This window comes from Neolamprologus brichardi, chromosome 17, assembly GCF_056152115.1.
Source record: "Neolamprologus brichardi isolate AB-2024 chromosome 17, ASM5615211v1, whole genome shotgun sequence".
NCBI classification, from domain to species: Eukaryota; Metazoa; Chordata; class Actinopteri; order Cichliformes; family Cichlidae; genus Neolamprologus; species Neolamprologus brichardi.
The window spans coordinates 757,989-774,934 of NC_142120.1; the positions used below are offsets into that span (position 1 = coordinate 757,989).

At 43.5% G+C, this 16,946-nt stretch overlaps 1 protein-coding gene across 3 annotated transcripts in view; it reads right to left on the minus strand.

Moving 5' to 3' along the window:
• lmo3 (LIM domain only 3) overlaps window positions 1-15,923 on the minus strand; it is a 49,783-nt gene extending 33,860 nt beyond the window's left edge. Inside the window, exons 1-2 of one of the 3 annotated variants that reach the window (XM_087830687.1) lie at window positions 15,901-15,923; window positions 11,569-11,782 (exon numbers count right to left, since the gene is read on the minus strand). In XM_087830687.1, coding sequence (XP_087686813.1) covers window positions 11,569-11,774 — 206 coding nt within the window. In that variant the 5' untranslated portion in view covers window positions 11,775-11,782; window positions 15,901-15,923. The other 2 variants (XM_087830686.1, XM_087830685.1) reach the window with 2 other exon arrangements.
• Window positions 15,924-16,946: the final 1,023 nt, after the last annotated feature.

Below are 16,946 nucleotides of genomic sequence, written 5' to 3' on the forward strand. Positions count from 1 at the left end.
AGAACACCGGACTCCCGGCTAATCGTTTTCAAACCCACCGCCGTCTTTCACTACTCAGGTTAAACATGATATATAAGTCACTTAGATAACTTAAAAATGTTATTGTTTGGCTTTTTTCAGTGTTTTATTTGTTCCTGAGTAAATCGGTTTGGCTGAGATTAAAGTTATAGTTTTTACACAGCTGAATAAACATCAAGCAGACAGCTGATTATCAGAAGTGTGAGATGCTCGAGAATTTACTCCGGTGTCCTGTTATATTTTAGATAGCAAGGAGTTTATTAAACTTCACTGAAACAATCTGTAAATTTCATTACAATTTAATAAACGATCATCTTGTCTTTATTTTTAGTTAGCACAGACCTTAAACACTTAAAGCTGTAAGCTAATGATAGTTATATAAGAGCAGATGCTGCTGGTGCAATAAGCTGTAGTTTTACGTCCAATGGATGATGATCTGATTAGTCGACTAATCGCAAAAATAATCGGTGACTAGTCGACTATCAAAATAATCGTTTGTGGCAGCCCTAATTTGTGTTGATTCTTGAGGTTCCCCCTGGTGTATTTATTATTGCAGGTGTTGAGCTGGAGGATTACTATTCCTCTGCTGGTGGGGCTACATCGTTCTTGGTTTCAGATGCCTGAAGAAATCTATTAACCTTGATTATGTCAGGCTAATAACGAGTCACCCTGCTAAACAGAGTGGGGTTCATGTGGAGAAGGATGTGGGTGCATCGTGCACTCGAGAAAGCCAGCGGATTATAAAAATATAAAAATCTTCTTGTGATGTTGCTAACCTGAGTGGACAGATTGAGATAAACTAAATAAGTAGAAATAAAATAGTTGTTGTTGTTGTGTGTGTGTGTGATATTGCAGTCACTGATTGCCCTGTGTGTGACGGGCCTGGGTCTCTTTGTTGCTCTGCAGATCAAATGTGGAAGCTGCAGTTTGCTATATTTGCCGTTCATTAATCCAAAGGCAGGGACGTCACATGACACTCGACATCCAATCAATTCAGTCACCTTGAACTTTGAAGATGAAAGACTAACATGTTGAGACTGATCTCATTCTTCCTGCTCCAAAATACTCCCCGTGTTACAGTCTGGATTGGTGTTGATCACAAACCGCTCACATCAAGTCAGTCAAGGAATTTTGTTCTGACAGAGAAGCCGACACTCGCCAGCAGGAGGGTGCTCAGCTTGAACAGTATTGTGTTGATCCGCAGTGACCTCTTGTGCTCCCAGTAATCCCCATAACCCGTCTTTGCTCTTCTTAGAAAATATAAATGAATCTTTAAGTAAACTAAGTGAGGAATTAAAAAAATCCCCATGCAGCAGGATATTAATGACTAACCTCATAATGTGGATGGATTATCTCAGTTGTCCTGACTGACGTTTGGTCCGTTTACAGCATCCTGCCATCGTTCTAACCTCAAACAGAAGTAACATACATGTCATACCTGCCACGGAGAGCTTAAACACGTGTTGTGGAGTAATGAGAATCGATCTTATCTTCATGTTACTCGGGGCTTCCTGACACTGTTCATGACTCGGGTATTATTCCAGTCTTGATGTACAAACTAATTCTGACCTTTCCACATAAATGCAGAGACAGAACGAATAAACCTCGCTCTGCACCACCTACCTACAGCTCTGACCATCGGAGGCAATGTCCATGAAAATGGGAATTTATTCAGGTTGCTCCAGTTATTAATTGGAGATCTGATACTAGAGGCAAACAGTTAAACTCGCTGTTGCTCCTCGACGTGACCAACAATCTTCTTTGTTCCTCACTTTTTGTACTTTGCTGGAATTGAAAGAGCAAAGTTTATATTTCAATGATATTATAAATAATATTTAAATAAACAGGAGGTTTGTCCTGTTTGCTCATTGAACTCATTACTGCACTGTTCACATAGTCGCCCGCCCTGGTGTCGAGTTTAACCCTCAAAGGCTGATGGGAACTCAGGAACGAGGCAGATGTTTGAAACTGATACCAAAGCTGTATCTCAATGACCTCAAGGTCAAAGGTCAAGTTCACATGTTGTCATGTGACTTGTGCTATGATTAGCACTGCTGTCTCACAGGTCACAGATCCACCAGGCCGGGGCTTCCTGTGTGGGTTCTCTCCGTGTCTGTGTGGGTTCTCTCCGTGTCTGTGTGGGTTCTCTCCGTGTCTGTGTGGGTTCTCCCCGTGTCTGTGTGGGTTCTCTCCGTGTCTGTGTGGAGTTCTCTCCGTGTCTGTGTGGAGTTCTCTCCGTGTCTGTGTGGGTTCTCTCCGTGTCTGTGTGGGTTCTCTCCGTGTCTGTGTGGGTTCTCTCCGTGTCTGTGTGGAGTTCTCTCCGTGTCTGTGTGGGTTCTCTCCGGGTGCTATGTCTTCCTCCCACAGCAGGACGTTAACTGGTGATTCTAAATTACCCGTAAGTGTCAATGTGAGTGTGACTGTCCCTGTTAGCCCTGTGATAGTCTGGTGACCTGTTCAGGGTGTAACTTCAATCCTTCACACAAAAACTCATCATGACAAAGTTTAAAAAGAAAAAAGTTTGCTTGAAATTCTCGTGAATTCTGTTAAATCCTGAACGATGAGTCTGACGGAGCTGCAGCTCTGTGGACAGAGGAGAACCTTCTAGAAGGACAAACAGCACAACAACAATCAGGCCTGTGGGGAACCCACTCCTAAGGAAAAGGCAGGTGACACCTGGAGTTTTCCAAAAGGCCCAAAGGACGAGAAACCAACTGATTCTGGAACAAGACCATAAACTGACAGGAATACTTTCCGGATGGGAACGACGCCTCTGCACGATCATAAGCATCAATAAATCCACACACTGGTACGAAGAACGTCCCGAACAGTAACAGCACAGCAACACTAACGATCAGTACTTGAGTGTTGTTATTAACATGATGGTTGAGTCATGCTGGCTAAGGGTGAAACACCAACTCACTGACAGGAAAAACATTCGTGTGTCCTCGTTTTATGATCGACGGTCTGATGCATTTAAGTAACGCACATGTTTTGTACTTGAGTATATCTCACTACTTCATACTTCCACTCCACATGGAAATGTACTTTAGTACTGCAGCTTTTAGGCTTTAGTTTTAATGTCATATTTTTAAAAGATGAAACCAGTGGCTCCACCTAACCTGAAGCTGTGGTTTGGGTAATATTTCACTCATCAAAGTGGACATGAAACATCCACATGTTCAGGGTCATTCACATCATGGAGCCCTGCTCTAAAATCTGTCATAGATTTAACTCCATCCATCTGCTTCTCCTTTTCAGGGTCGCGGGGGCGCTGGAGTCTATCCCAGCTGTCGTAGGGCGAGAGGCGGGTCCACCCTGGACAGGTCGCCAGTCTATCGCAGGGCCAACGCACAGGGACAGACAACCATTCACACTCACATTCACACCTATGGGCAATTTAGATTTTCCAATTAACCTGTCCCCTCTTTAACTCTTTATGTGAAAATCTAATGAAGAAATGTGTTTAAACTGAGTTGTTAGAGCACGTGTAGCACCATCGCCTGTCAGTACAGACGTCACCAGGTTGGTTTCTGCTAACAGACTTAGCGTAGCGACAGAGCCAATAACTCGGGTCTTTACTTATAATGTGTCTGCAAACCTTCACATCACAGCCAACAGGAGGATTTTCCAGTTTCAGCTTCAGACACACAGTGAACAGCATATCTGTTTCAACATAAAGCTCATTGTTGCAGCCCGAGGATGCCGGCGTAGTGATAGAGGGGCAGTGTTGGGGAGTAACGGAATACATGTACCGCCGTTACGTATTTAAAATACAAAATATGAGTAACTGTATTCCGTTACAGTTACCGTTTAAAAAGGTGGTATTTAGAATACAGTTACTTTGTTGAAATAAATGGATTACACGGCGGTACTTCCCTGTTTCATATTGTGGCGGGTCAGGACTGTTTGGGTTTTGTTTGACAGCTACGTTCTGTTGTTCCAGGCGGCAGCGTTACGGTTGCCATGGTTACAGGGTGATGCTCTCTCTCTGCGTGTTTCCTGGGTGAGAGAGGCCTTTTTGTCGTTGTTGTTCTAAGCTAACAGGCAGAATGCTACAGGTATAGCTCTAAAGAATGTAGCATCATGGGCAGTGTAGTCCGTGCTGCAGGGAGAATGGACTGCCATACCCGTTATGTGTCTGTGAGCGAGGGAGGGAGTAAAAGGAAAAGTATGAGCTGTCGAGCAAAAACGGGAGCTGGAAGCATGTAAATATAATAATAACCACTGCAGCCAAGAAGAGAGCCTGACGAGCCCAGCTGTAAGTAAGCTATTAAGACTCGACTGTACACCGTGTTCGTGTTTTCCTCCAAAAACAATAAGTTCTGTTGGAGCAGCCTTTCAACGCCTCTCTCTGTCTCTCGCTAGCAAAGTTGACCCAGACAACAAAGCTAGTTTTCGGCTACGAGCCTGACAGAGAACCCACCGTATTAGCCAGAGGTCCCTTTACTACGGTTCGGAGCCGCAGACCTTCAGTAACAGTAATAAATCACAGCAATTGTACATTCACGTAGTTGTAAACAGCATGATAATATATTAAGTAATCCAAAGTATTCAGAATACGTTACTCTCATTGAGTAACGTAACGGAATACGTTACAGAATACAGTTTGGGGCATGTAATCTGTAATCTGTAATGGAATACATTTTAAAAGTAACCTTCCCAACACTGTAGAGGGGTGAAACTTCTGAGCTGGGGAGTGTTTCCTCGGATGTGCCAGGCATGTTGGACTGTTTTACATCCTCAGGAACTGAAACTCACCTTTGAGTTCTTTCAGTGCTGATGAACCTGGACAACAATCTGTCCCAAAGGTTTAACATAAAGATGCTTCAGTGATCTAACAAGTGCAACACTGAACAGCTGGTCATGTGACACGTTGGTCTCTTGTTACATTTCCATGACTTCACTGGAGTTAACCTCCCTCACCAGTTCACCTCAGTTTTGTGTCTTTAGGGTTTTCTTACTATTGTTCATTATTCTAATTATAATGTTACGTTTAATTCACATTTATAAAATCATATATTCAACAATAAACTGCTGCAGAACATGTCGGTACACCTCCGAGCTCGTTTGCAGGTCACAGAGAGGGAGGAGCAGCCATCAGGGCATCTTTGAACCAGTAACTGCTGCTGCACATCAATAAAATCAGAATATGTTTAACAAACTAAGATTTGTTGACGTGCACGCACAGCAACGTTTTACAGTCCAGTCAACGAGCTGGGCAAATCTCCAGTTGCTAAAGTGTTAATTTTAGACAGCTGTACTGTTTGCTTTCAGGATGGCACGTGCAATCATTTCTATATTTTACATTTTGAATAGTCTATATTTGCTTTTCATCAGATTGTCACTGCAGTTTTAAAATGGTCACCATTTATTTTAACTGTATTTCCTGTTTCTTTCAATAATTTAAATAAATTACTTTTACATGAAACATCACATGAAATGTTTCCCTAAATTATACACATAAGTCTCTGTATGAGCTTATATAAATGTAACTTATCAAAGTTATTTAATGTATTCACACTGATTTAAAGTAATCGAAAAACAACATTTACATTGTGCTGTGTTAACAAGTGTTTTAGGCATAAATACTTTGAGTACAGTCGAGGCGGCTCCTGTGTTTTTTCCTTCATCATAGTCTGAGTTACTTTTAACCCTTTAAGACCTACCATAGAACCAAGTCCGCCAGAGCTGATATTATATGTTTACATGCTGTGGAGCCATTTTTGGGAGCATTTCAAGTTGCTATACATCAATACAACCATTATAGCCCAGATTTTAATAATATGTCTGCATTAAGTGCATAGTAATTACATAAATTGCAAAAAAGTGCAATAAACTACAAAAAAAATTGAAAATCGTTTTTGTTTTTTTAACATATATTTCTAGTTAGAGAAATTTAAGAGGCTTATCCCTCAAAACTGTAAATACAAAAAAGTTGCACAAAATAGTTTCCCACCACAGGAAATTTATTTTGAGTGTCTTCATAGTTTTATTTTTGAAATACACCAATTTGTATACACTGCAGGAAAAACAAAAATAAATATTATAATGCAAATTTGCAAAAAAGCAGCATATGCATCAAAATAAACTATTTCCAGCAGTGCAATATGAGTCCTAAGCATCCCAGAAACCACACAGAAAGTCATAAAGTCAAACATAACTTTTAAAAACACCAGTATAGGCTCATGAGGCCCTGATGGTAAAAAACTACATTTCCGCAAAATGACGTCACTTCCGGTTTCGGGCAGGTCATGGAGGACATGCGATAGTTCACGCTGATGGATGTAGGAAGTGTTATGAACAGCTGATCGGATCGGCAAAGCGTGTTTCTGGAATATTATGTTTTTGTTGCTGCAAGTGCTTTTTATGCAGTTTTTGCAAAGCTATATGTGGAAGGAAACTGTGACCGAGGACAAGCTGATGGCATAAGATGTAAGTACAACTCCTCCGGTTTCATGTGCAAAAAAAATTATTGTGCTAGCTCACGTGGTTGCAGAGCTACCGGGATTTAAAAATAGTTACGCAAAACGGAGCGTGCTGCTCTGACCGGCTTTAAAGGGTTAATAAGAAATAAATGTATTACAGTCCTTACTTTTCATGTGGTTGTTTTTCTGTGAGCTGCATTGTTTACACTGAACAGCTGATGGCACTGAATAAACCTCTGTGACTGAACCAAACCTGCTGTCCTGGATAATCGACAGAGGAAACAGCTGAGAGCTACAGAGCAAAAGGGAGGAGATATGAACAGTCTCATCCTGGGCAATCAGACGTCTTTCAGCAATAAGGTGGGAATGCTGCAGACCAAGAGGGAATTCCAGGAGTGCAGTCTGTCAGTTATCCCAGTAGAAACTACAGAGCACTGAAGCTGCTGTAGAGGTGATTCATTGTGTATCACAGCAGGCGGAGCAAAGGGTGTAACTAAGCGGGTTTTCAGGGTCATGTGATCCACAAGTTTTAAGTTTAATGTTAAAAGTAGAAACTCTAGAACGGGACTCGATGTGGACACAAAGGTAGAGCGGGAAAAATAATACAGTGAGTTCAGACTCGTTTGACGGTGTGAACGCTGTTGAGAACATGTTTCCTGTTGGAGCTGCTGGTCGAATCTGAAGAGGAAGACGAGGCCAACGTTTTGGAGCCCAAACAGAAGCAAACGATCCTACAGGAGGAAGAAGAGTCGAGCTGAACCGCTCGGATGTTGCCCACAGCTGTCAGGGAAGACGATTTGAATTTAAAGAAACTAAAATACTTTTTAAACTTTTGTTTCAATTACGAATAATAATTGAGTCCGATTTGACCAATCAATAGTGCTTTTCATAACACACTGTATAACACACACATGTGCATCTGCATATATCTGTGTGTCTATACATGCACCAGGCACTTATTATTATTATTATTATTATTATTAGTAGTCGTATTAACTGCAATAACAAAACAATTCCCAAATCGGGTTTAGTAAAACATCTCATCTCACTCTCTGGTCTGTTACTTTGCAACATCTACCAGTGCAGCACAGCAGACACACACACACTCGTTACTGTGCTGAATGCAACAAACATGACGCAGTGCAAAAAGAACGCACTGCGAGTAGATGAGCATGTTGTGTGTGCATCACTTTTCAGAGTTTTGTAATATTGCAGCAGAGCAGGAGAAGCAGAGTTTTACAAAGAACGTTGGCCAACGTTAGCATCCAAACATGAACTCTTACAGCAGGCGTAGATCCTGCAGGCCCATCCAGCTCTCACTCTCACTGCAAAGATGAAAATCTCTCCACTCATAATTCATCTGACCAAACAGGTTTTATCAGTGGTCGACACTCAGCCAATAATACACAGACTAATTAATGTAATAGATTACTGCTTCATCAGCAAATTAGGAGCCATGGTCGTCTCTTTAGACGCAGAGAAAGCTTTTGAACAGGTGAACTGGGAGTCTTCATTAGAATCTGATGGTTCAGTCAGTAAATGCCGTGTCAGGATAAATGATCTTCCCAAACCTTCGATGTCAGGAGGGCCACCAGACGGGCTGCACACTCCCCTCCTCACGTTTTGGTGTTTGTATCGAAACACGTCGATATTAAAGAAATCCAAAATGAAACTACAGCCCATAAGATAAGCCTGCATGCTGACGATGTGCTGCTTTTCCTTTGGAACAAATAAACTTCTTAAAACGATCACACTGATCGAGAAGTTCTCATCAGTATCAGATTACTCTGTTAATACTCTGTTAACTGGAGTAACTGTTGTGATCACCTCCACCGCCCCACTACAGTTGGGTGACATTACAAATTTATACATTTTTCCACCGAGCTGTTGTTATGATCCAGTGTTGTCAGTGTTTATGTGTGACTCCTCCCACCAGAGGATTTCCCCTTTCTCTCTTAGGAGGTGGGCGGAGTCTCTTCCTGTCCTGGGATTGTATAATTGGTTGATCACCTCCAGTATTTAACTACCGGATGACAGCCACCTGCCCCCCCCCCACTAGTCTCCACCATGCAACGACGAGCCTGTGTTCTGAGTCGTTGTGTCTTTGCCCATTGATGTGTGTGTGTCTTAATTTTGTAAATAGCTGTAATAGGTTTGTAAAGCAGCAATCGTGTACATCCTTCACTGAGCAGCCTGGTAGGCGTGAGGAGCCATTTTTGTTTGAGTTTTCTCCTGTTTGTCATTTAGAAAGTTTGGTAAGTGAATTGTTTGGTTTTCGTTTGTGTAGGGAAGCACAGGGACCATCAGAGTGTGTTTGTTATTTTTGGCACTGCTCACTGCTGAAGCAAATAAATGCTGCTTAGCACTTTAAAAGATACTGTTTGTGTTCTTGCTTTGGTGGAGTGGGAGTGGGAGTGGGCCGATTTCTTGTTGCGTTCAATACACGCCCAGACAAAGAACGTAACACTATTGATATTCCTCTACTAAATATGGCAGAAGATGATCTCACAGGTTAAATCAACTAAAGTTTCTGTCATGGCACGAAAAGTGAACACAACATTTTCAAAATCAGGAACTCTGAACAACAGCAGCTGTCCACATCTGTATCCCAGCCTCAGCCACGCTGTGCTGAAGCTAAAGCTAACATGGAAACACATACATCACACATACAGTCTCGCTGCCCTGTGCCCAGTTTGTTACTCAGTGGTTGGATGAGTGTATTTCTCACTGATCACTTCCATCACGTGGCTGGTGGTGCTCAGCTGCAGCCCCAGCTCCCCGTGTCTCTTGCTGGGGGTGAACTCTGGGCCTCCCGGGGCCCGGGATCTGTTCTGGGGGATTCTCCTTTTTCTATTTCTTAGCTTATTGTTCACAGTCCGGTGTTCGCCCCCCGACTGATGCAGCATAACATCCACAAGACAATATGAATAATAAAGTAAATAAATAAAACAAAAACGTTAACAAGAGCCTACAGAGAGGCTACGGTGCTGCTCCTGGGAGAGCAAATATGTTTGGCACAACAAAGGATTCAGACCATAATTCTGCTCGGACAGAAAAACCAAAACGCTGCATGAGGAACAATCCGTTTACTATTATTAATCAATTTGTCCATAACTGTGAGAGCATGATCACAGTGCAGCATGCTGCAGCCACTTCTCTCTGCAAACAAAACCCGCCAACATCAGGTTTTGTGGGACATGATGCTGATTCGGTCGGGGCATGCACTCTCAGGTGTTAAACTCTAACACTGCTGGGTCAACACCCACAACATGCTCATTTTACCCCGTCACCCGTGTGATGCTACGACAGCATGAACTCTGCTACAACTTCCTGTTTATTGTCCAAAAGTTGAATCTGTTCATCTGTTCACCACTGATTAACAATGACCATTGATCAGTGTGGCTGTTGATCAATGGTCGTGATAATTTGTGTATTAATGACCATGAATCTGACGTTGCGGCTCACCGTTAGTCAGAGGTGCTTTCAGTCATTATGCAAATGTGCTGTTTATGAACCTGCAGTCAGCTGAGACTCATTCAGTCACTTTGATGGAAAAGCCACGAAGAAGAAACGTAACGCTGTCAGAAACCTTCCTGTGACCTCCTACTCGAACTCCATTAAAACATTTAGCTAAAACAGAAGAGAGACCTCATCACAGCGCTGAGGATCGATGTGAAATTACAAAACTTTCATTCTCACAAATCCAAAAACTATTTCACAAACTGAACGCAGATTAAATTTAAAGGTTGTGATGGCAGCTCGCCATAAACTACAAGCTGATTTAACATGAAAGTAACTTCAAAAACAACAGCAGCTGTTTGCTGACATCAGCCCACAGAAAGGATCGAACTTAAAGTTTCAGTTTCTTCAAAATCGTCTTTGTGATGACGTAAAGTCAGAAATGGATATATTTGACATTTTAATAATAATAATTGTTACATTCTTTAAAAAGATTTTAATTGGAAATTATTCATTTACGACTCTGATGGATAATTCATGTTTGATTTATTCAAAAGCTACAAAGATGATTGTTAGAAGGGAAACAATGTTGCTAATGTTTACTGCATTACAATGGATGAAAAAACAATTAATTGCAGTGTTAAAAAAATAAATAATTAAAATCTGTCTGTAAAATTAAAAAATGATTAGTTCCAGATTTTATTCCCATTTAAAGAAGTTTTATGATCCAGTGGTTTATTATCAGTTATACTTACAAATATACCAGCGACTGTGTTTCTATACAGGAGCACAGAAACACTCGACTTCTGTTTATCCAAACTCTGTTCCAGTGAATATGCAGACCGCGTGAACACACTTGGTTACACAGTACTGCTGAAACGCACACACTGATAAATATATAAAATATTACACAAAAAGAGAGAATGAAATGTTGCTGTGCATCAATTATGTTCGAGAGATAATGAATTACTGTGACGAGGTTTGTTGTTTTCGGTGCTTTGACTCTTTGTGACGTTGTTACAGAATCACTAACTTGTTTATTTTCTGCTGTTTTTGTATTTATCACACAGAGAGTCTGAAAGGGTCATAAATGAAAATAAAATATTCACATTTTCAGTTACAAACTAATAAGTTTCCTTTTTTAAATTTAGTAACAACAGTTCTTGTGTTGCCGTCACAGTAGAGAAATACTCCATCATGTCCCAGTTTGTAGGCGAGAGAAGCTATAAAGGATGCGTCACCGCTAATGTGAAATAACATTTCTATTTGTGGGTCGGACTGTTTCTGCGCGGAAAATCAAGTAAAAGTTCTTCAGGCACCTTTTAACTTTATTAATCATGATAATGTTTCAAATCAGAGTCGCTGCCATTTCCAATAAAATCCTCACATTTCAGTGAGTAGTTACATTAATATTGTAACATCATGCTGTCGTCTTTCATGTACACATAATTCTTTAAACTGAGCCTTGTTATTCTGATACAACGACGCAGTTACTGCCTGGAACCAGTTTAGATTGGCTCACACTCCTGTGGTTACTAGTGCCTGTTTAAAAAGATTATATATGAAACAAAATACTAAGAAGATAAAAATAAAATACAATTGAACATTTAACACTTGGTGTGCTGCGTTCGCTGACGTTTTGGCAGTAAGCGGCCTCTCTTACCGTAGGTAGTCTCTCCGACACAGGATGAGATTGGCTTTGGTGTACAGAGTGGATCCCACCTCACCCAGTCTGCAATCACAGCAGGCACACTTGAGGCAGTCCTCGTGCCAGTACTTATCGAGAGCCTTCAGCAGGTAGCGGTCCTTGATCTTCCGGTTACAGCCGGCACAGCCTTTAGGCTTGGTGTCCGGCTGGACGGAAAGCATTTGTATACCTGGGAGAAGCAGAAACAAAGCTTTAAAGTCATCGAGCAGGTAAACACACAAAGGATCACAGAAAGATTAAATGAAAAAAATACAAACCTGGATAAACAGAACTAGTTACATAAATGCACTGTTTAAAATCATGGCAATTAAAAACATTGACAAGTGAAATAAGACATAAAATCAGGGATGATGTGCTTTGATTTTAATGCAGCCCTCAGTCTTACACTGCCGTGTTTGTACAGTCAGTATTATCACAAAATGAGTTACAGATTTGTTTTTAACTGTGAACTGTGATGACATGTACTACATGTATGTATGTTGCAGGCATGTGTGTGTGGTGTTTTCCTTTATTTGGGAATATTTACAATAAGAGCTCCGTAGTGTAGTGGTTTACAGATCGGCCCGTCCAGAGGAGACATAAATACCTTTGGGCTTTTGCACCTGTTGTAAGAAAAATCTGGCAAATCAAAGATGCAAAGCTGTGAATAAGGAGCAGTTCATCCAGCAGGAGGTTTAGCAAAGACTACAGCAGCTTCCATAAAGGAGTCACAGATATTCCCAGTATTCCCAGTAAAGACGAGCTGTGCAACATTTCTAATTCAGACTGAAACATCAGTTTCTCTGATCAGCACGTCAGTCCGAGCAGGACGTGGTGCATTGTTCGATTAAAGAAACACTTCTTACAGGACCCGACACTTTTCTGACCTTAGCGCACGTTTGCCTTACATTTGATTATCCAGGCAGAGCGATGAATGAAAACAGTTTCAGTGCATGCCCACACAGACCCCACAGTGTCCCAGCTCTTTTGCACCTCAGTCTTCGGGGGTGTGGTTGGAGCCCAGGAGGTTTGCAGTGGCCTGTATTGTTTGGCCTGAGCTAACTATGGGAAGCCTTTGTTGGGCCGTTGAGGCGGTGGGGGTCATTGAGTTTTTGCATGAGGCTGAATTAGTATTCTCCTGCCATTCTCTGAGGAGTGGCACAGTCCCACTCCCCTTTGTCCCCCCACCCCCGCCCACACACACACAGTGTTTAAGCTGTGTGTTTAGCTCGGGTCATCTTTAAATATTAAACCTGTCAGAGTTTGGCTGCACCGTCGCTGTGGTCTTACTAACATCTGTTTATTATGTTAGTTGGCTTAATAAGTGCAGACTGATCAGTATTTACTACCAGATAACTTGAACCTGCTGTTCACTGTAACACAGCATCCTCCATCTGTTTAATGTTACATTAAATGTGTTGAGGAGCAGGAAACGATGCAGTTTGAATGACGTCTTTATAAACTATTAATAATCTGTAAAAACAGATATGCTTCTTCTAATCTCCCACAAACAAAGTTTGTTTTTCTCGTGGCGGTGCGGGAGGCTCAGCTCGCGTGTTTTGTGTTGAGCTGCCGATTTGTTAATTGGCTGGATTTAGAGGACGGAGCGCATGGCTGCTCCCCCGCGCCTGTTCAGCCGCACTGATCCGTCCGGCCTCGTTAACACTACAAAGTCCCCGCGACTCATTACCAAACCAAAAGAAGCAAGAGTTTCCACAGCCTTTTTACTGTGCCATAAACTCGGCAGAGAGGGGGGGAGCACGGCAGGAATGTGGCCGCTTCGCTTCTTCGATTGCCGGGGAAGTGCTGAACAAAAGCTCCCAAAGAAAGCTCGGAGTACTAATCATATCTGTTTACTTGCTGCTGGCTCGTAGCCTCCCTTTCCCCCGTTCATCGTGGGCTTGTACGCTGCTGCGCGTCCGCAGCATCATCGTGTATCATCGTGTGAATCCCGAACGAATGGAGGACAGAACAGAGACAACAACGGTGCTCCAGAGCGAGCTGATGCTCGCGTTTTCACCCCGAGTTTAATCACTGTTGTCGTGGGAGCGCATTATCGTTAGAGGCCAATGACGGATTTCACAGATTTCCACGCACCACGCACAAACACATGGAACAGCACCGTGTGGACCCGTCTGCCGTTTAATTACTGACAAACCGCTCTCACGCATTCGTGAGGTGCTCTCGGTAAAACGAGGCAAGTTAGATAATGGATCGTTTCTAGCAAAAGCAGGTCAGATGTGAACGCGTCGCCTTCGACGCAGAGATGCTGTAAGTTGCCGTCGCAGAACAGTCCAAACACACAGAAAACGTTCCGTTCATACAAGCCGAAGCCAAAGAAAGCGTCTTACCGAAACTTTTCTCCCTTTTCTGCATTTGTTGAGCCGCTGGAGCAGCCGAAGCACCACCATGCAACCCGGAACCGCCTGGACCGGAGATCAGCTGTCTGCAGGCAGACTGAGATCAGGCTTTGTTAGAGAGGAACAATCCAGCACGGCGGCCAAAGTGGAATGAAGAGAAGGAGAAACACCGGCTAATAAAACGCAGCGTTTGCTCCCGTCGGGCGTCGCACCGTGTGAGAGCACGTTTATCGGTGCGCAGAGAGGCAGGCAGCGAATGACAGAACGACAAAGAGATGCTTCCCCTCCACGACACTGGCAACCTCATCACAGCGGCTCCTGCTGCATGCTGCTTGGCTCATCAGCAGGCAGAGCAGAGGTTACGCACAGCGGCTCCCTCACCGAGCAGTAAGCGCGCTCTTCCCAAACTTACACGTACGAAGCCTTGTTGACGCTTTGTTTTCAGTAAGGCTCATTCTTCTCATCACTCACCTCTCAGCAAGTTTCAACCGAAGCCTAAACTAAAGCAGCGAATTGAAGCAGCGACAGATTGCCAGAGTTGGAGCAACTGGCGGCGCAGGTCGCCACATTGACCCGGAGCTTGGAAACAAAGACTTCCAAGAGCTGCTTGGTGTGTCAGCAGCTGCTACAGGTGGAAGCTGCAGGGAGCTCGGGTCTGTCAGAGCCGGAAGTTTCTCTTATTATTCTCCCACCTCCAGTCTTCTCAGCAGTGACACGACATGATCAGTTATTAGCAGCTGTTTGGTTAAAGGATGCTCACGCACACGCCCACTTTCTTTGATTTTGGAGCCACGGTGCGTGTAGAGGGGTCTGCATTATAGACAGAAGCAAATGCAATAGTCCAGGTGTAGGTAGAGCAGTTTACTCCTAACACTGATACTAATATTGAGATGAGCAGCTCTCAGAGAGTCAGACTCCTTGCATTGTTTCAGCCTACAGAACATCTGCACAGGGTTCTAATTATTAACATTTTAAAAGATCCGAGTTTAAGCCCCCAAAAAGAGAAAGAAAGTGCTGCCTACTGCACGTTTGTGTGAGAAAATGCAAACATCACAGTGCATTTAATGGCTCTGTGATTACAGCAGCCTGTGGCAAAGGGAGGTCTCCAGCTGGGTCAACAACTCTGATGATCATCATAGTTGCTTTTAATCATTCTTGTATTAAAGGACAAATGCATTCGCCAGGTTTTCCAGTCGTGCATCAATTAGCGACCTAGTTTAGATGAGACGAGGCAGCGAGGAGGCCCGAGTGTCACGGTACGCTTACCCCATACCTCCCTATCACACACATGTGTCATATAAATATGATGATAGACAAATGAAAGTGTGGAAGGCACTGAAGGAGGAGACACAAGTCAATAGTTGGCATGCGACTCCAGCCAAAAATGCAGCAATAATGAGTTGGGTCATAAAATGCTCTCTGCGCCATTATGAGTGATGAGATGCATTAAAGCTGACAGGGTATTACCTGCCAGTAATTAGGTTTTGTCATGGATTGAATTATTTCAAGGAGGCCTATCTCGGTAATCATGCAATCTGCTGCAGTGTGTGTGAGGCTTCCACCCCTCTCCCGCTGCCCTTCCACCCTCCTTTCACTCGCTGTGTTCAGCCAATTATTCATTCTCCGTATGAATATAAGATGAAGACAGAAAGCAGGAGTGTATGTGGAGAGCGGGGGGAGCGGCGAGCATCGCGCGGCTAGCCCGGTCTTCTCATGCACCACACAGTACTCTGCAAAACCGGAGAGAGGGGAGAGCTACACGCTATGACCCCAACCATCCTGTAATGAAGACACAAACGAGCGTGCACCCAAACCAGACATGCTCTGCACAGCATAAATGACATCTCCATCCGATCTCTTCCCTGGAAGCTCAACCAGCCCTTTACACGCAGCCCTCGCTGGGGCTAAGCTTTGACTTAGAACCAAGAAAAGCGCTGATAACACATACCTTGAAGGAGCTACAGCCAGGGACGCCCAAAACAAACACTGCCGTGGTTTCGTCTTCTGTTCTCGTGACTTTGAATGAAAATCTCCAGAAGGTAACTTTGTGAGAGCTCGGCCAGCTCCCGCTTCTCTAAAGAAAACTTTTCTGCCAAACTTTCCTGGTTTGCTAACTGTTAATAGTTGAGCTTTGACCCTAAACTCTGCTGCCCTCGCTGCTCTGTGGCTCCTCTCTCACAGAGCATCCCTTCCCTGCTTGTATCTCTGTGTGTCTCTCTGTTTCTCTGACAGGGAAAAGCAGCACAGTCGAGCCTCCTCTCCTATTTAAGCCCCTCCACCAGGTCCCCAGTCAGCAGCACACTCCAGCTCATCCAAGAAGCTGACAAGCACCGTTAGGGAAGGCAGCGCATGTTGCTCTAATGGACCTCATTAAGCTCTACTTACAGATGTTCTCTTAACATAATTGATCTGCAGCGAGTTGAGAGGACGGCAACCTATTCCCCAGCCCCCAATTATGGCCCGGTAATTAGATCCCCAACCTCCAGTTCTCCACATTCACCCTTCTAACATTCCGAAATATCAAAGTATCTCTTTCTCTCAAAGCGACCACCCCTCCCTGCACCACCTCACCTCCGTGTCTCCTCCCTCCTCCCCACAAGACACTATTGACAGTCAGATCTGCTAACCTTTGTAGTGTAGCCAGATTAGCAGTGAACTCGCTGCTATTGACAGCGCTCACTCAGTTTTCTATTCCTCCTTTCTCTCTCCTCGCCTTTTCATCCCCGTTGGGAGACTCAGAGAGAAAGTGAGTGGCACAGATGGGGAAAAGGGAGAGCGAGCGAGGGGGGAAACTGAGTCGGCATACGCCATAAAACGTCCTAATGGTAATATTTGTCTTCATCTTTTACCTCAAATAATTCCTCTGATGCCAACTTTGAATAGAAAAGGTGTTGGGTGGAGCTGCCAGGAGCTACAGAGCAGTGATAATGGAGCTTAATAGTGCCAGTCAGTGTCACTCCTGCATGTTGAAACAGAAAGCGGTCGTCCTACTTT